Below are 20,179 nucleotides of genomic sequence, written 5' to 3' on the forward strand. Positions count from 1 at the left end.
AGAAACTGGCCGGGTGCGGTAGCTCAAGCCTGTAATCCAAGCATTTTGGGAGGCTGAGGCGGGCGGATCACGAGGTCAAGAGATCAAGACCATCCTGGCCAACATGGTGAAACCACAGTTTCTTTTTCTACTTAAAAAAAAAATTAGCTAGGTGTGGTGGCACACGCCTGTAGTCCCAGCCACTTGGGAGGCTGAGGCAGGAGCATTGCTTGAACCTGAGAGGCAGAGGTTGCAGTGAGCCAAGCTCACGCCACTGCACTCTAGCCTGGCGCTTGGCAACAGAACGAGACTCTCTCTCTCAAAACAAACAACTGGAGAAATTACAGTATCCCACCCAGGGCAGGGGTTGGCCAACTTTTTCAATAGATCCAGGTAGAAAATATTTGAGGCGTCAAGGGCCAGGGAGTCTCTGTGGCAAGTATTCAGTTTTGCCCTGCAAAAGCAGCCACTATGACTGTAAATGGATGGGCATGATCAGCGATCCAGAGCAACTTCACTTACAACGTCAAGCTTTGGGCTGGATTTGGTCCCCTGGCCTAGGGTATCAACCCCTAGTTTAGGGGATTGTGAAGACTAAATGAGACGAGATTCATTCCAGTAACCACTTTGGGAGGCTGAGGCGGGCGGATCACCTGAGCTCAGGAGTTGGAGACTAGCCTGGGCAACACAGCAAAACCCATTTCTCTACAATAATACAAAAAAATTAACTGGGTCTGGTGGAGCGAACCTGTAATTTCAGCTACTCGGGAGGCTGAGGTGAGAGGACTGCTTAAGCCTGGGAGGCTGAGGCTACAGTGAGCCGATATCAGGCCACTGCACTCCAGGCTGGGAGACAGAGCAAGATCCTGTCTCAAAAAAAAAGAGATGAGGTTTACAATGAGCCCAGCACAGTGCCTGGTGCAGAGACAGCCTCATGGCAAGAAAGAATTCTAACAATTTGTATCTGATTCAAGGTTTAGACTTTGTTCTTTTCTCTTGGGGAAGAAAAACATCCTTGAGCAAGGCTTTTCAACATAGGTCTTCATTCCATTCTTTGCCCCAAATCCAAGCTAAGCACCTGGAGCCTGGCAGCCACCGCCTCTGCCCTCCTCCGGGGATGGAGGTAATGCCAGTTCCTGGGTGTGATTAATTCTTTGTCCCACGCCTCGTCCCAGGGTGTGTTGCCATTTTCAGCATCTGCCCCATGGAAATCAGGTTGCCCATCTGAACTGTGATGAGAAAAACAAGGATACTCATCGTGGGGTGGTTAACCACGCACTTTCGCAGCCACAGATGCATTCAGCCCTCATGCTGGACTGCGTGGTTGAGGTCACCTGGTTGTGGAGTGGCGTGGAGAAAGGGAGAAAAGAGAGACAGTGTGCACATGCTGGGTCACTCTCCTTCTCTAAGCCTCAGAGTCATCATCTGTAAAATAGGGATTAAATAAGAGAATACACAGAAAGCCTCCAGCAGGTAACTTGAACTTCATTGTGCACAGGAGGAAAGTGATATAAAGACCTAGTAAAAGGACTCATTCGAGGTCTTGTAGCTGATGACTGGTGACAAATGAGGATTTCTGCCACTGCCCCTACCCAGCCGTTTTTTGCCAGACCCCAGCTGCCCCACGCACTTGCTTCCCTCACTCCCTGGCCATCTCCCGGGGCTCCCGCTGCTTCCAGCCAAGGCTGTGCTTCGTGTGCAGGGTGTAAAGCCCCTGGAGAGAGTGACATTATTGACAGGAAGCTTGCAAGGCTGTGGCCATTCATCCTTGTGGGTTTGTGGCCTTACAACTTGAATGTAAGAAGTTCATGTGCATCTTACAACTTCACAGCGTGAGGGCCGGGCGCTGTAGCTCATGCCTGTGATCTCAGCACTTTGGGAGGCCAAGGCAGGCAGATCACAAGGTCAAGAGATTGAGACTATCCTGGCCAATATGGTGAAACCCCATCTCTACTAAAAAATACAAAAATTAGCCAAGCGTGGTGGCGTATGCCTGTAGTCCCAGCTACTCAGGAGGCTGAGGCAGGAGAATCGCTTGAACCCAGGAGGCGGAGGTTGCAGTGAGCAGAGATCGTGCCACTGCACTCCAGCAGCCTGGCGACAGAGCAAGACTCCATCTCAAAAAAAAAAGAGCATCTGAATGACCTTATTTGGAAATAAGGTCTTTGCAGGGTCATTCAGATAAGGATCCAGATGAGCTCACATTGGATTAGGGTGGGCTCTGAATCTAATGAGACAGAAAGAGACACACAGAGGAAGACCCTGTGAAAACAGAGGCAGAGGTTGGAGTGATGCTATTACTGTGTCGCAAAACCGCAATAACTTTTGCACCAACCTAATACTACAAACCAAGAAGCCACCAGGGGCTGCAAAAGCCAAGAAAAGATCCATCACAGCCAGTCGCGATGGCTCACGCCTGTAATCCCAGCACTTTGGGAGGCCGAGGTGGGTGGATCACGAGGTCAAGAGATCCAGACCATCCTGGTCAACATGGTGAAACCCTGTCTCTACAAAAAATTAGCTGGGCATGGTGGTGCGCGCCTGTAATCCCAGCTACTCAGGAGGCTGAGGCAGGAGAATTGCCTGAACCCAGGAGGCGGAGGTTACGGTGAGCCGAGATCGCGCCATTGCACTCCAGCCTGGGTAACAAGAGCGAAACTCCGTCTCAAAAAAAAAAAAAAAAAAAAGATCCATCCCTAGAGACTTTAGAGAGCGCACAGCTCTGCCAGCACCTTGGTTTCAGACTTCTGTCTTCCTGAACTCCAAGAGACTAGATTCCTCTTTGTTTCTTTGTGAAGTGGAGTCATCCTCTATGGCCAGGCTTGAGTGCAGTGGCAGGATCTCAGCTCACTGCAACCTTTGCCTCCCTGGTTCAAGTGATTCTCCTGCCTCAGCCTCCTGAGTAGCTGGGATCACAGGCGCCCACCACCACATCCAGCTAATTTTTGGATTTTTAGTAGAGACAGGGTTTCACCATGTTGGCCAGGATAGTCTCGATCTCTTGACCTGGTGATCCACCCATCTCGGCCTCCCAAAGTGCTGGGATTACAGGCACGAGCCACCGCGCCCGGCCTTCCTCTTGTTTTAAGCCTCCCCATTGGCCGTGACTTGTTATGGCACCACGCTTGACTCTGAGATGGGAATGAATGGAGGGTGTTGGACTTAGGACAGCTGCATGGACCAGAGGCAGCTATGAGGGTCCAAGAGCGGGAGTTTGGAGCCAGACCTGGATTTAGCTCTTTCCCTTGCCAGCACTGAGCCTTCGTTTCTTTGTGAAAGTGAGAACCTACTGAACCTGCTGGCTTATGGCGACAGTTAAAAGAGGTGACGGCAGAGCAGGTACGGATGGAGGGCAATCACAAGCATATATTGAACATGATGTGCTGGGGTAATTCATCCCTCACGTCTGTTTTGGGTGGTGAGCTCTCTTCCCATCCTCATCTTACAGAGGAGAAATGGAGCCGCTGAGAGGTTAACAAACTCCCCAAGCCCACACAGCCAGGGAGGAGAACTACAACTCAAAGCCAGGCCATCTGATTCTGTGAGGCTGGTCTTCTAGCTTGGTAGCATCACAGCACACAGTGGCACTCAATATTTTTTTTTGTAAGATGGAATCTCACTCTGTCGCTCAGGCTGGAGTGCAGTGGTGCAATCTTGGATCACTGTAGCCTCCACCTCCCAGGTTCACATGATTCTCATGCCTTGGCCTCCCAAGTAGCTGGAATTACAGGCACCTGTCTTCATGCCAGGCTAAATTTTGTATTTTTAGTAGAGACAGAGTTTCACCATCTTGGCCAGGCTGATCTTGAACTCCTGACCTTGTGATCCACCCACCTCGGGCTCCCAAAGTGCTCAGATTACAGGTGTGAGCCACCACACCCAGATGAGGAGAAAATCTTTAACAGGTCTGTGACCATCAGGTCAATTTTTTTCCTTTCCCCAGATAATCGCTTGGCCTTTTCCATTGCCTTTGTTACTGTTTCTCTTGAAAACTGGGAATTGTCAGGCCAGGCATGGTGGCTCACACCTGTAATCCCAACACTTTGGGAGGCCAAGGCTGGTGGATCCTCTCAAGTTAGGTGTTCAAGACTAGCTTGGCCAAAATGGTGAAATCCCATCTCTACCAAAAATACAAAAACTTAGCTGGGCATGGTGGCATGTGCCTGTGGTTCCAGCTACTCAGGAGGCTGAGGCAGGAGAATTTCTGGAACTTGGGAGGCAGAGGTTGCAGTGAGCCAAGATTGTACCACTCCAGCCTGGGCAACAGAGCAAGACTTGGCCTCAAAAAAAAAGAAGAAAAAAAAAGGAATAGTCTCAGAGAGAATGAAGAGAGACTATTAATTTCAACATGAGAATCAGCTCCAGAGAAGTACCTTCTTCCTGTCTCCTCAGCAAAATAAGGTGCTTTGATTGGTGGAGGGGATACAGATAAGTTTGGCACATGTAATGGACACTTTAGAGGGTAGGTGATGGAAAGGTACACCAGTTTACCAAGAATCCAACGCCTGCTGAAAAACCCAGGGCCAGGAGAGTCCCATAGGTGGATGAATGCATCAGGTGGGCTCCTGGAAGAGGGTGCTATTCTATCCAGACATCCTAGCAGGCAGGGACTGACTTCAGGGAAACCTGCAAATCAGAGCGCCCTAAGCCCTGTGCAGGTATGCAGGGGTCCCAGGACCTAGGAGGGAGACGAACAGGTAGAAAGAGGACAACTTTTACTGGGTACATTGGCTCACACCTGTAAATAATCCCAGCGTTTTGGGAGGCTGAGGCAGGAGGATTGCTTGAGGCCAGACATTCAAGAGCAGTCTGGGCCACATAGGGAGTCCTTGCTTCTACAAAAAGAAGAAAGAAAGCCGGGTGTGGTGGCTCACACCTGTAATCCCAGCACTATGGGAGGTCAACATGGGCTGATGACTTGAGATCAGTAGTTCAAGACCAGCCTGGGCAACATGGTGAAACCCCAACTCTACTAAAAATACAATTACCTGGGCATGATGGCATGAGCCTGCAATCCCAGCTACTTGAAGGCTGACGCAGGAGAATCACTTGAACCCTGGAAGCAGAATTTGCAGTGAGCTGAGATCATGCCACTACCCTTGAGCCTGGGCAACAGAGGGAGAATTCATTTCAGGAAAAAAAAAACAAAAGAAAAAGGAAAACAAAAAAGAACAACTTTCCAAATCACAGGTATAAGATATACCAACTTTGATTACTTCTTGAGTATAAGGAAAAAAGACAGACACCCTTGTAGAACTGCGGTATGGGATGGCTTTCATCTTGGGGGTGGCTGTGGAAGGAGTTAGCAGATACAGGTGATGTGATGGTGTCTCAGGGTACACCAAAAACATCTCCTCTCATGAGCCTCCCCCACTACAGATCAGAGGCTTTGAATAGCATGTCCCTTATCAACTCAGCCATTCACCCTAGAAACAGCCAGCAGGACCCCTGTAGATGTGTGCAGAGATTTCACTTTGAGAATGTTCCTCACTGGAACATTCCTACAGTGAAAATAATTCTTACATTTTTTCCCCATGATTACAGTGGGGAAAAAAAGGAAACAACCTACATGTCTGTGGATTGCCTAAGCGTGTCGTGATACAGCCACAAATAGAGAAGCACCCCGCCTTCCACACTGCTGCCGGGGAAGACCATGCAAGGACAGGCAGGAGCGCTCACAGCGTGTTGCTAAGTGAAAAGAACATGTGATGAAATAGTGAGATCCTAACTTCATATTAATAAAAATAAGACCCATATCACGGTGGATAGATGTGTATGTATATAATAGTATAAATATATACATACATGCATATATGTTAACATTTGAATGGCTAACATTGTAGTGTACTTTTTCAGCCTTTAAAAAAAGTGTGTCTGGCCAGGTGTGGTGGCTCACGCCTGTAATCCGAGCACTTTGGGAGGCCAAGGCATGTGGATTACAAGGTCAGGAGTTCAAGACCAGCCTGGACAATATGGTGAAACCCTATCTCTACTAAAAATACAAAAATTAGCCTGGCATGATGGCACACACCTGTAATCCCAGCTACTCCAGAGGCTGAGAAAGAAGAATTGCTCAAACCCGGGTGGTGGAGGTTGCAGTGAGCCGAGATTGTGCCACTATACTCCAGCCTGGGTGACAGAGTGAGACTCTGTCTCAAAAAAAAAAAAAAAGTGTGTCTGTGTCTATTATACATATTATATATAAAAAACCATATATATTCATATATACACACATATGTATGTATATGTATACATGCTCACGCTTGTAATCCCAGCCCTTCAGGAAGCCAAGTTGAAAGGATTGCCTGAGGCCAGCAGTTTGAGACCAGCCTGGGCAGCATAGTGAAACCCTATCTCTACAAAAAAATAAAACTTAAAAATTTACGTAGGTGGGCCTGTAGTCCCAGATACTTGGGAGACCAAGGTGGAAGGATCCCTTGAGCCCAGGGTTCAAGGCTGCAGTGAGCTATGATTGCACCACTGCACCCAAGCTTGGATGACAGAGTGAGGCCCAGTCTCAAAAACAAACAAAAAAATACTTACATTATTTATTAGTAGTAGCTGATAAAACTTTCTTCTGCCTAGAGTCAGCCTTGGTCTTGGAGGCTTAGAGCACAGGGCAAAGTGGTCAGGGAGAGCAGACGCTCAGAATTTGGGACCAGGAAGGGGCTGACAAGGCCTTCATCAAGCTTTTGTGAGCCCCCTTGTGAACCTCCACCAGCCATCATAACAAAGTTCCCGGCCGGTGCAATGGCTCATGCCTGTAATCCCAGCACTTCAGGAGACAGAAGCAGGCGGATCACTTGACCTCAGGAGTTTGAGACCAGCCTGACCAACACGGTGAAACCCCATCTCTACTAAAAATACAAAAATTAGCCAGGCCTGGTGGCGCACACTTGTAATTCCAGCTACTTAGAAGGCTGAGGTGGGAGAATCGCTTGAACCTGGGAGGCAGAGGTTGCAGTGAGTCGAAATCAAGATCACGCCACTGCACTCCAGCCTGGGCAACAGAGCATGACTGTGTCTCACACATAAAAAGAGCAAAGTTTCTGTGGAAAACATGTTTTCTGGTTTCCAAAGCGTGCACTTATGGATACACATTTGCAGCACAGGCTGAGGTCTGTGTGCCCTGAGGGCATATGAGGGTCTCGGGAAAGCCTGTGGCCTGGAACCATATCAGGTCTGTCCCACAATGCAGCCTTGGGGTCCTGACGCTTGCATTTCGTGTCTCCTGCACAGATCAGCTGGACATCATCTCCATGGCGGAGACAACCATGATGCCGGAGGAGATTGAGCTGGAGATGGCAAAAATTCAGCGTCTCCGGGAAGTCTTGGTCCGCAGGGAGTCTGAGCTCAGGTTCATGTGAGTGTTTTGGGGATGTGACTGAGAAAAGAAGGGTGTGGAGGAGAGAGGAAAACCTAATATTGATTGATCACCTACTGTGTGCCGTGCACTGAGATAAAGGCATTGTGCATGCTTTAAAAGGCTCATTTGATTGGCATGACCACCCAGGGAAGTGGGATTGTTATCTCCTATTTTAAGCAAGACCCTTGTTGGAAATAGATGCTCGGTGCCACAAAGAAAAACCAGCATTGAGACAAAGCGTCTTTCAGCAACGCGATTCGTACTTCCTGGACTGCAGGAAGGGGACCCTCGCCAACCATCGTGCATGAGAGCACAATGAGCAAAGGAAAACGCACAAATTTATCCCTTACGCATTTGGGGTTGTCCTTACTGCTGTGTCTGATCTCCGCTGGCTGGAGCCACACCTCACAATCTAAACTAAAACCCAATTGGCTAATAACTTAAAAGTTTTCTAAACGGGTAAAAGCAATGGGTAGCTAAGACATGCCTGTGAGCACATCCAGCACAGATATCTAGGTTAAAGTACAAGGACATAGAGTGTACTATGTGCCTGTAAGCATGGAGTGTCTAACGGCTAAAAGGATAGGGCTTAACAAAGTTATTAGCACACTTATTCTTTAACAAGAAAGGAAACTTTAAAAGGAACTTTTCTACTTCCCACAACCCTGAAGTTGGAATTGAATTCAGGTCAATCTGACTCCAAAACCCTAGCTCTTTCTGTATCACCCACAGAAAAGAAAGGGACAGAAGGCAGAGGTGGTACCCTGTGCTGGGGTCTTTCACGAGCACACACTCAGCTCTCAGATAGGCCTGAGATTTTTCTTAAAAGCCGATCAACTTGGGCAAGTTGTGTGGACTCTCTGAATTTCAGTTCCCGCATTTCTAAAATGGGGGAAAATAATGATATGGGGTCCCTAGCAACATCAGAGTCAGGTGGGTTGAACATTCCTTATCTACACAGCACAGCATTCCTGAAGAGCTGCAGGTGTCTTTCAAGACAGACTCTCATTAAAAAGTTGGGTTCTGGCCAGGCACAGTGGCTCATGCCTGTAATCCTAGCACTTCGGGAGCCCAAAGCAGCCGGATCACGAGGTCAAGAGATCAAAACCTCTTGTGTGTGTGTGTGGGTGTGTGTGAATGTGTGCAGGTGTGGATGTGTCTGTGTATGTGTGTGTGTGAATGGGGTGTGTGGGTGTGTGTATGTGTGTGTGTGAATGGGGTGTGTGGGTGTGTGTATGTGTGTGAATGGGGTGTGTGAGTGTGTGGATGTGTATGTGGATATGTGTGTGGATGTGTGTGTGGATGTGTGCTTGTGTGGATGTGTCTGTGTGTGTGTATGTGTGTGTATGTCGTGTGTGGGTGTGTGGATGTATGTGGATGCATATGTATGGATGTAGGTGTGTGTGTGGGTGGGTGTATGTGTGTGTGTGGATGTGGTGAGTAGATGTGCATGGGGGATGTGTGTGGGTATGTGGATGTGTGTGTGGATATGTGTATGAGTGTGTGTATGTGTATATGTGTGTATGTGTGTGTGTGTGTGCACGTGTATGAATAGATGTGCACATGCCTGGCACTTAGCCAGGGCTTAAGGACAAGAATAGCTAGCATTTCTTAAGCAGCAGCTCTGCCCTAAGCTCTTGGCTTGTGATCTCACTGAATTTCCTCATCAAGCCCATGAGTCTGACCACTTAGGGCCAAGTGTCAACAATAGATTCTTGGATAAATCAAATTATCTAAAGGATACAGAAGGACCTGAGTGTTGTTAGGACATAGATCAGGGACTCTGACATTCTCCAGGGAAGGAACCCCCTTTCAGGCCCCCAGATGTCTTGCTGGAATGGGGTCCTACAGACAGTATTAGTTGATGATGATGCTCCCCAACCAAGCTCCGACTTGTATGGTGTGTAGCCTGCCCCAAGGTGCACCTGCCTCATCAATCTCAGAGGTACACAGTGGACGCTAAGGCTGCCAAGACAAAGGATGCAGCATGCTCATATCTGCACAAACTCCTCATCCATCATACTCAGCCTGCCAGCCCAACAGGATTTGAGCCAAGTCCCTGCTTGAATTCAGTTTCTCAGCTCTTTCTTAGAGCTGGTTTTTCCTGAAGCTGCGGAGCTTATCCTGTGAGCGGGTCCTCGATGGGAAGGAATGGGAGGTTAAGAAATTTGCCCAATACTGCATTAGCTAATAAGTAGCCAAGCTAGGATACAGTCTGATTGCAGAATATTTATGAAATGAATCAGGGAAAGAAAGAAGGAAGGGAGGGAAGAGGGAAAGAGGGAGGAAGGGAAAGGAAGGGGAGGGGAGAGGAAGGAATGGGAGGGGAGGGAAGGGGAGGGAACAGGAGGGGAGGGAAAAGGAAACTTTGACTATAACTACCAAAATAATTCTTTCAAGCTGATAAGATCCATGAGGGCAGAGGCCTTATACAACTTCCTCATAATGTCTTCTCAGCATTTTGAACAGTGCCTGGCACTTAGGCTCATGAATATATGTCAAATGTGCAATAAATTATTCTTTCTCACTCCATCCTTACCCCAACGATCCTCTTATACACACACACACACACACACACACACACACACACACACACACACACAAAGACACTCTTGGCACATAGTAGGACAGAGAGAAAAAAATTTCTGACCCTACTGATCATTTTCAGGCTCAGGCAAGGAAGCTTGAAATGAAATGACGGGAATGTGACAGCCCTCGGCTGAAAGACTCCCAGTGGTCATAGTGTAATAGCTGTGTTGAGATTGGTTTTATCACACCTGCTGCGAGGTAATCACCTTAATACCCGTCAGCTGCTGCGGAGACAATACGAGTCAGACCCTATTTCATGATTGAGAATCTGTCTCACTTCCATGGCTTCCTGCTGCATTGACTCTTTATTTTCTTTATTTTTTTGAGACAGAGTGTCACTCTGTCGCCCAGACTGGAATGCAGTGGCACGATCTCAGCTCACTGCAACCTCCACCTCCCAGGTTTAAGCAATTCTCCTGCCTCAGCCTCCCAAGTAGCTGGATTTACAGGCATGTGCCACCATGCCCGGCTAATTTTTTGTATTTTTAATAGAGATGGGGTTTCACCAAATTGGCCAGGCTGGTCTCAAACTCCTTACCTTGTGATCTGTCCACCTCAGACTCTTTTATTTTTATTTCTTGAGACTGGGTCTCACTCTGTTGCCTTAGCTGGAGTGAGTGGTGCAATCTTGGCTCACTGCAACCTCTGCCTCCTAGGTTCAACTGATTTTTGTGCCTCAGCCTCCCAAGTAGCTGGGACTATAGGTGCCTGTCACCACACCTGGCTATTTTTTGTATTCTTAGTAGAGATGAGGCTTCACCATGTTGGCCAGGCTGGTCTTGAACTTCTGGCCTCAAGGGATCCACCCCCCTTGGCCTCCCAAAGTATTGGGATTACAGGCATGAGCCACCATGCCCAGCCTGCACTGACTTTTAAGCATGAGTCCAGGGTGGGCTGCCTGCTGCACCCTCAATGCCCTGGCAGCCTGACATTTAGATTATTTCATGGGCTTTCTTTTTCTTGGCTGATTTACTTTGTCCTTTCCCCCAAGATCCACAGCCTCAGTCTGTTCTCCCTCTTTTTCTGCCAAGACAGTGAGGAAGAAGAGGGAGATTCCCCTCGTCCCAGGTAACCGGTGAGAACTCAGATGTGGGATCAGAGGTCATCATCCTGGCTCTCCTACGTCCTTGGTCTGTGACCTTGGGCACATGACAGAGCACACAGAGTTGCTGTTTCCCATGGGCACTGACATGCCACCCTGAATGCGACATCCCTTCGTGCATTCACTCCTTAATTTTAGCTTCCTGAGTCCTTGCAAGAACCCCGATAGAGTGAGTTCTATTTCTTCTATTTTGTGAATGAGGAAATTGAGGTGGGAGAGGCAGAGTGTCTTATTAAAGGTCACCAGCTAGGATAAAGTAGCAACAGGATTTGAACCCAAGGTATCTGTCTTGGGGGTCAGAACCCTTAACTTGAGGCTGTTCTGTTATCTTTATTCTCCATGCCAGGACCCCTTTTCTCTTTGCCTTACTCTTCTACAATGGGAGGACAAACTTCCGATTGGACACCCCCATTCCCACACTGGGCCTTATCTTGTTCTGCCGTCTTGAATTGCCTATGGTGGAACTTGGATGAATTCTATTAAGTCGGGCTTTGGACTTTTCTGTACCCCTGAAACTGACCCAATAGTCCCATCATAGATGTTCTTTCCAATAAACACAGAAGTTGACCTTTCTGATCTTAAAGCTTAGAGTTTACATTTGTTTTATCTGAGTTCCTCCCTCAGGAAGGGACCCCCCAGGCCTCTCAAAAAAGTATCAAAGAACTGAAATTCACCAGATTGCCACATTCAGACAATGAGATGCAAGACCCCTCATTCACCATGATTGCTTCCTTGCCCTTCCCTAGTTCCTGTTTTCTTACACATTGTTACATTTCTTCCCTGCTATATAAACTCCTAGTTTTAGTTGGCCAGGGAGATGGCTTTGAGAATAAGCCCCCATCTTCTTAGCTGCAGCACTGGAGTAAAATCTTCTTCCTTGTCAATACCTACCTTCTCAATGATGGGCTTTCTGTGCAGTGAGCAGCAGGACCTAGACCAAACCCCTGGGGTTTCAGTAGCACCATTTCTCTGCACATAAACAATGTACTTATTTCAGACACCACAATGATGAGCTCCAACGTAGACAGTCAAGGTTTGTGAAGTCAATCTGCTGGGAATTTGCTGTAGAGAACCCTGTTCCCATAAAGACTCCTAAGGACCACAGCAATTGGCATTGACAGAGCCCTTATTGTGGACCTAGGCTTGTGCTAAGCCCTTCACACACATGCTCACATCACCCACCTCAAATGCTCCCTAACAGAAAGATAGATCAGGAACTACCCCAACCCAGAACACCCACTTGCCCTGAATCAGGCCCAGGAGATCAAGTTCACAGACCAGCTGTGAGTGAGCTCCCAGCAGGCAGGCATGAGTTCTGAGTATGCTCCTCACTCTGCATTTCTAGTGTGTCCTTTGCTGACTTCTCTTAGCTTGTTCTCTGGTTTCCAATGTGTAAAATGTCATTTAGAGATCTCTCTCTTGAGGCTTGGTGATTTCTGAAACCGGGCCATAATACGAAACCACCTCCAGAAAAGAGGCAGCCAACATCTGGGAGGCAATGCTTGAAACGCCTGTGCTTTCCCCTTTCCTGACCCTATGTTCCACCCACCTTCTAGTCCTTCCCACTGCTGCCCCATCTCCCTACCCATCCTGCCCCCATCTTACTGCAGGCAAGAACTCTCAGAGGCTGTCCACAAGCTCAGGCTCGTCTTCTCACCTTCATTCCAGCACTGAATCACATCATTAGTTTTTAACAATTTCTCTTGCAGCCCCCCTCTCTCACTTCAGCTTTTCCACGTCTCGTCTATCATCTGCTCCTGCTGTTTATCTGGGTTTCAGATAATTAAGTATCTTCCGCCTCCGAATGGGGCGGGGGTGTGGTTATCTTCCTTTTACACCCGCTTGCTGGATTTTCATAAAAAGGGATAGTGTGCCCTGCCGCTCGGCTTGCTCTGGGCAAAAGCAGGTTTTAATAAGCCAGAGTCAGAACTGCAGCAGGCAGGGAAGGTGGGCGTGCGAAGGACATATTTCAAGAGCACAGCCTTTGAGTTCCAGTATTTCCAGAGCCTGGGCTTGAAATTCAGTAACTTCATTTTATGAAGAGGTACCAAGTGTGATGAAGGGGTCAGGCCCTGGGAACCTGGCAGAATCAAAATGGAGTAATAGTGCATGCATTGGCTGGGTGCAGTGGCTCACGCCTGTAACACTTTGGGAGGCCGAGGTGGGTGGATCACAAGGTCAAGAGATCGAGACCATCCTTGCCAACATGGTGAAACCCCGTCTCTACTAAAAATACAAAAATTAGCTGGGTGTGGTGGCGCGTGCCTGTAGTCCCAGCTACGCGGGAGGCTGAGGCAGGAGAATTGCTTGAACCTGGGAGGCAGAGGTTGCGATGAGCCAAGATCATGCCACTGCACTCCAGCCTGGCACCTGGCGACAGAGCAAGACTCTGTCTCAAAAAAAAAAAAAGTGCATTGTATTGAAACACACACACACACACAAACGCATAAAGAAACTGCATGCATTGTAGACAACAGTTCTTTTAAAATACTTTCTATGCTGGCCAGTTTTCTAGTGTTTTGCTGTTTTGATTCATATAATCCTCACTACCACCCTCTAGGCAGAAAATATCACATGGCCCTTATCTTACAGATGAGAAAATGGAGGCACTGAGAGTTCAAGTCACTTGCCCAGGGTTGTACATTTCCCATGACATAGCATTCTGGATCCAGATGACATGGGCAAAGTTCCCTTGTGCCCCTCGAAGTGTGTGCACTGGGGAAGTGGCTTGCTTCTTCAGTGCCCTGCTGCTCAAACCTCTAGGGTAACATACAGCTGGGCTGGTTGTCGGGCTCCAACCCCACGGCAGTGTCTAGGGGTGGATACTTACAACTCCTGCAGCCCCAGTAGCCGTGTGTTACAGGGTGCCCTTTTAGTTTTGCCATCCATAGGCGGCTTCTGTTAACTCGATCAATTAGACCCTCTACCTTGTCGCAAGGACAAAGGACTCTCTGTATCCCGGGTTCCTGCCTTGGTGAGCCAGAAGAATCGATCACCCCTGGGCTTGGAGAATGAGTGCAAGGTTTTACTGAGTAGCAGCAGTACCTCTCAGCGGACGGGGGAAACCACAGAGGCATGGAGTGGGAAGGTTTTTCCCTGGAGACGGGCTGCGGCTCTCTTCCAACTGCCCCAGCCCAACTCTGCCTCATTTGGCTAATCGATGGCCATGTACTCTTCTGCCGGCATGCTCCCTTTGACGTTTTTTTTTGTTTTTTTTTTTTTGAGACAGTCTTGCTCTGTCGCACAGGCTAGAGTGCGGTGGCGTGATCTCGGCTCACTGCAACCTCCAACGCCCTAGTTCAAGTGATTCTTCTGCCCCAGCCTCCCGAGTAGCTGGATTACAGGTGCGCACCACCAAGTAATATTATTTCTATTTTTAGTAGAAAGGGGGTTTCACCAGGATGGCTTCGATCTCCCGACATCATGATCTACCTGCCTAGGCCCCCTAGAGTGCTGGGATTACAGGCGTGAGTCGCCGGCCCGGCCCTTCACGTCTTCTTGCCGCACAGCTGCTTGTGTCTTCCTCCGCTGATCCGCTGCTCTCTCCGTCCAGCAGCTTGTGTGTCCGCCTGCTAGGGTCTTAGAGTTTTTAAAGGCACAGGGTGGGCGGGGGGGTGGTAGGCCAGGGTGGTCTTGGGAAATGCAACATCTGGGCAGGAAAACAAAAATGCCAGTCCTCACCTAGGTCCGTGGGCACGGGGGGTAGGGCCTTCACCGGGGACCACGCCCTCCTCTACCCAGCACTTCCCTTCCCTCTTTCTGTTACATTTGAAGGGACCATGTCCTTCCCTTCCCACCACTTCCCTTTCATATCACAAGAGTCCTTGGTCTCTGTCATCAAGCTGTGGAGTCTCCAAACGAGCCCTGAATCCTGGTTCTACTTCTTACAACTGTGTGGCCTGGAGCAAATATTCCATCCTGCTTCGAACCCAGCTTCCCCATCAGTACAATGGGGTCAGTGGCATCTCCCTGCAGCATTATAGCAAGGGATAAAAGCAGACCACCGGTATGAAATTGGGTGGCCCTTCCTAGGTAGTAAGCAATTCAAAATTCCCTTCTTTCCTTTCATTGTTAACGTTGTGCTTTATGGGAGAGCAGGGCATCAGGGCTGTTTATAGTCCTCTCCAGAGAATTCCCAGAAAATATTCCTCTCCCTGAGAGAAGCTGGGATTCACTGTGGTTTCCTTGAGACCCTCTTGGGAGGTGCTGAGTCTCTGAGTGTGGCTCTCAACCATTAACTGCAACTCTACCCTGGGGCCTTGATTTTATGATGATGATTATCAAAATCTTTTTTTTATAAACCTGCATTTTTTCCCCCTTTAATGAGCTGATAATTCTGCAGTCTGTTAGGAAGAGCTTCAAGCCAAGGGCAGAATGAAGCATGTGCGCTTATGTAACGTGACACATCTCAGCCACATTCAGGAGCCCTGCGTCACTCTAGTTGCACTCGGGGTTTTAAATAGCATCTTCCAGGAACAGGTCACTGTTGCCGGGGCCACTGTACATATCAGGTGGGAAGAGATGCTCGTAATTGCAGAAGATCTAAGGAGTAATTTGTCTCGGATAAAATATACAAGAATTTGGGGTGTAGGGGAGGGAAAGGAAGGAAGAAGAAAGGGAGAGATTAGAGGGAGGAGAGAAGAGGGAGAATGTTCTAAGTTAGACTTCTGAATGGAAGGATCCTCCTGCTGAATTTCTAAATGTACTGGGAGGTGGGGAGGAAGGTGGGAATCTGTGTTGATTGAACGGAGAAATAAATGCTGGGCCAGGTGCAGTGGCTCGTGCCTGTAATCTCAGCACTTTAGGAGGCCAAGGCAGGTGGATCACCTGAGGTCAGGAATTCGAGACCAGCCTGGCCAACATGGCAAAACCATATGGCTACTAAAAATACAAAAAAATATTCACTGAGCATGGTGGTGTGCACCTGAAATCCCAGCTACTCAGGAGGTTTGAGGCACCAGAATCACTTGACCGCAGGAGACAGAGGTTTCAATGAGCCAAGATTGTACCCACTCCACTCCAGCCTGGGTGACAGAATGAGACACTGTCTCAAAGAAAATAAACGAAATAAAATAAATGTTCTGCACTTGACGAGCTCTTGCTGCTACAAGTTGTCTTTCATGGTCAGAACAAGTTTCCAGAAAGAAAATACTCCTCTCTACAAGTTCTGTCTTCTAGAAATGTACTGCATTTTGCTCTGAGGACCTCCTCTGAACCACCTAGATTCCACCGGCCTGGGAGGGAGATTACCATGTAAGACTCTGGTGATGGTGAATTCTATGCACCAACTTCACTGGGCCACAGGGTGCCCAGATGTTTGACAAAAGATTCTTCGAGGTATGTGTCTGGGAGGGCACTGGTGGATGAAATTAATATTTGAATTGGTAGACCGAGTAAAGTGGACTGCCCTCCCTAATGTAGAAGTGGGTGGGCCCCATTCAACCAGCTGAAGCCCTGACTACAACAGAAAGGCTAAGAGGGAACTCGGGCTGCCTGACTGCTTAGGCTGAGACATTGGTCTTTTCTGACCTTTGAACTCAAACTGAAACATCAGCTCTTCTTGGGTCCTGAGCCTGCCAGCCTTTGGACTAGAACTTGCACCATCAGCTCTCCTGGATATCCAGTTTGCCACCTATAGTGGACTTCTTGGCCTCTAAAATCCCATGAGCCAATTCCTTGTCATAAATCTCTTTCTAGGCCAGATTTAGTGGCTAACACCTGAGATCAGGAGTTCAAGATCAGCCTGGCCAGGGGTGATGGCGTGCACCTTTAGTCCCAGCTACTCGGGAGGCTGAGGCAAGAGAATTGCTTGAACTCGGGAGATGGAGGTTGCAGTCAACCAAGATTGTGCCACTGCACTCCAGCCTGGGCAACAAAGGGAGACTTCATCTCAAAAAAAAAAAAAAAAGGATTAAAAAAATTAAACAAAATAAATCTCTTTCTACATCTGTCAGTCCTATTGGTTCTGTATCTCTGGAGAACCCTAACTAATAACTAATAGAGCCCCTTTTGTTCTCAGATTTTTTTTTTTTTGAGATGGAGTCTTGCTCTGTCGCCTAGGCTAGAGTGCAGTGGCTCGATCTCAGTTCACTGCAACCTCTGCCTCCTGGGTTCAAGTGATTCTCCTGCCTCAGCCTCCCAAGTAGCTGGAATTACAGGTTTGTGCCACCATGTCCAGCTAATTTTTGTATTTTTAGTAGAGATGAGGTTTCACTATCTTGGCCACATTGACCTCGCGATCCACCCACCTTGGCCTCTCAAAGTGCTGGTATTACAGGCATGAGCCACCACGCCCAGCAAGAAAGTTTATCTTTGGATCAACTTTCATTTGGATAGTTTATCTGGTTATCAAAGATCTAGGGAGTTGGATAAAATGAAGATATAGAGAAATTGGCTCTAGCTCTTTGGAAAACAGTTCAGTGTTACCTAGTAAAGATGAACAGGTAATTATAACGTGCAGTGTTGCTCCTGGGTCTATCCCTGGTTAGCCACTAGCTTCACGTGGCTATTTCACTTTAACATCATTAAAATTAAATAGCATTTAAAATTCAGTCCCTCGGTAGCCAGAGCCATGTTTCAAGTACTCATTAGTAAATAATGGCTAGTGGCGATTGTATTGAAAAGTACACATTTGTATAGAACATTTCTATTGTTGTAGAACATTCTATTGACCAGCACTACCCTAGAAAAACTATACATGAGCATCAGGAGGCATTTCTAGAATGTTCATAATGTTGGTGTTCTAGTTGTACCACAGAATACTATACAGCAGTGAAAAATGAATCAGCATGTATGAACCTGAAAGCGTCTCAAAAACAAGACACTAATTAACAAGTTTATATAAAGTTTATACAACTAAAAAATATGACTGTGCAGGCATTCATGTATGAGCAGTAAACGATAAAATAAAAAGCATTAACACGAGTTTGTGATGGTGCCTACCTCTGAGGGAGTAAGAAAAGTACGAGGGAACGGGGCACATGGGGCCATCGAGAGTTGCACACAGGTTATTACCTGAGTAGGGCGCTTGGAACATAACTGCTTTATTACTCCACACAAATAAGAAAGTACTTTCTAGATAGAGACTCACAAAAAAAGAAAAATAGTAACATCTCCATAAACTATGAATAAAATAAAATATTTATTATATTATTTAACTTATGTTTATTATTGTATATTTTAATATAAAGATTATTAGAAAAATAAAATGTTTTATGCATACTTTTATGTATAGTTCACACACACTTCTATTTTTTAAATTGTGGCCCTATATAAACATATATTATATATAAAATAATATTTACTATTAATAGTAAATATTTATGTGTTATATATATTACCTACTTATAACATTTATTATATAAGAGAGTAAATATACGTAATAATGTTTACTGTCTTAAACCATTTCTTATAGTTTTGTGTGGTTAAGAACATTCATACTGGGGCCGGGTGCAGTGGCTCACGCCTGTAATCCCAGCACTTTGGGAGGCCAAGGTGGGTGGATCACGAGGTCAAGAGATCGAGACCATCCTGGTCAACATGGTGAAACCCCGTCTCTTCTAAATATACAAAAATTAGCTGGGCATGGTGGTGCGCGCCTGTAATCCCAGCTACTCGGGAGGCTGAGACAGGAGAATTGCCTGAACCCAGGAGGCGGAGGTTGCAGTGAGCCGAGATCATGCCATTGCATTCCAGCCTGGGTAACAAGAGCGAAATTCCGTCTCAAAAAAGAAAAAGAAAAAAAAAAAAAAGAACATTCCTACTGTGGTGTAACCATCACCACCATCCCCCTCCAGAATTTTTTTCATCTTCCCAAAGTGAAACTCTGTACCATTAAACACTAAATCCCTTCCCTCCAGCTCCTGGTAACCAGAAATCTACTTTCTGTCTCTGATTTTGATAACTCTGTGTACTTCATAAAAGTGGAATCAGGCCAGGCCTGGTGGCTAGCACCTGTAATCCCAGCACTTTGGGAGGCCAAGGTGGGTAGATCGCCTGACCTCAGGAGTTTGAGACCACCCTGGGCAACATGATGAAACTCTGTCTCTACTAAAATACAAAAAATTAGCCAGGCATGGTGGCGCACACCTGTACTTTCAGCTACTTAGGAGGCTGAGGCATGAGAATTGCTTGAGCCCTGGAGGCAGAGGTTGCAGTGGGCCGAGGTCCTGTTACTGCACTCCAGCTTGGGCTACGGAGAAAAAGTGGAATCGCATGATATTTATCTTTTTGGGGACACACACATTTCTAAGGGGTAAATGCGAGACACACCAGCAGGGGAAGTTACAGTATCTGATACTTCCACTTAAATGTCTCAAAGATATCTTTAACTCAATCTGTCCAACTCCTGATCCCCCCATCTATCCGCAATGCCCTCCAGCCCCAGCTCAGCAAACGTCCCAGCACCACCATCTATCCAGAGAAATCTCAAAATTCCAAAATTAGACGTCATCCTTGACCCCTCCCAACCTGCCACTTCATATATTTAGTTCATCACCAACTGGTGTGCGTTTCACCTCCTAAAATAGTTTTCAGCTGTCCACCTTTCTCCATCTACACAGCCACCACCCAGGTTCACACACCTATCTCTGTCCTGCAGCCAGAGAGATTTTCTCATCATGTGAATCTGATTATAGCTCTCGGATTTAAACACTGTCTGAGTCCATTCCTGTTGCTATAACAAAATTCCTTAGACTGGACAAGTTATAAATAGAATCTTCTTTCTCACAGTTCTGGAGGCTGGGAAGTCCAAGATCAAGATGCCAGCAGACTCCCAACCTAGTAAGGGCTCATTCTCTGCTTCCAAGATGGTGCCTTTTCTCTGTGATCTCCAGAGAGGAAGACCACTACCTTCTCACAAGCAGAATGGACAGAAGGTCAAAAAGGACTGAACTCACTCTCTCGAGTACTTTGCTCTTCTGTGGCAAATCTTCCTCTTTCTCTTAATTTTATGCCTAGTGTTCCATTCTTGGAACACTAAGCATGTGAGAATTATTTATCTCCTACCACTCATGGTCATCACCAGGTCCGCCTTTTAAAATTCAAAAAATTGCAACCTCAGGCATAAATGGGTAGGGACACTTGTGATGACATTGAGGGTCCATCTGGATAACCCAGGATGATGTCCCCATCTCAGGAGCCTT

The 20,179-nt window shown here is 47.2% G+C and overlaps 1 protein-coding gene across 1 annotated transcript in view; it reads left to right on the forward strand.

The window, feature by feature from the left end:
• The window catches only part of BMERB1 (bMERB domain containing 1), a 162,383-nt gene that overhangs the window by 82,027 nt on the left and 60,177 nt on the right, over window positions 1-20,179 (forward strand). The window contains exon 2 of the mRNA XM_002755898.6: window positions 7,219-7,342. Within this exon, the coding sequence (XP_002755944.1) occupies window positions 7,219-7,342 (124 nt within the window). The remainder of the gene's footprint in view (window positions 1-7,218; window positions 7,343-20,179) is intronic.

This window comes from Callithrix jacchus, chromosome 12 (genome assembly GCF_049354715.1).
Source record: "Callithrix jacchus isolate 240 chromosome 12, calJac240_pri, whole genome shotgun sequence".
Taxonomy (NCBI): domain Eukaryota; kingdom Metazoa; phylum Chordata; class Mammalia; order Primates; family Cebidae; genus Callithrix; species Callithrix jacchus.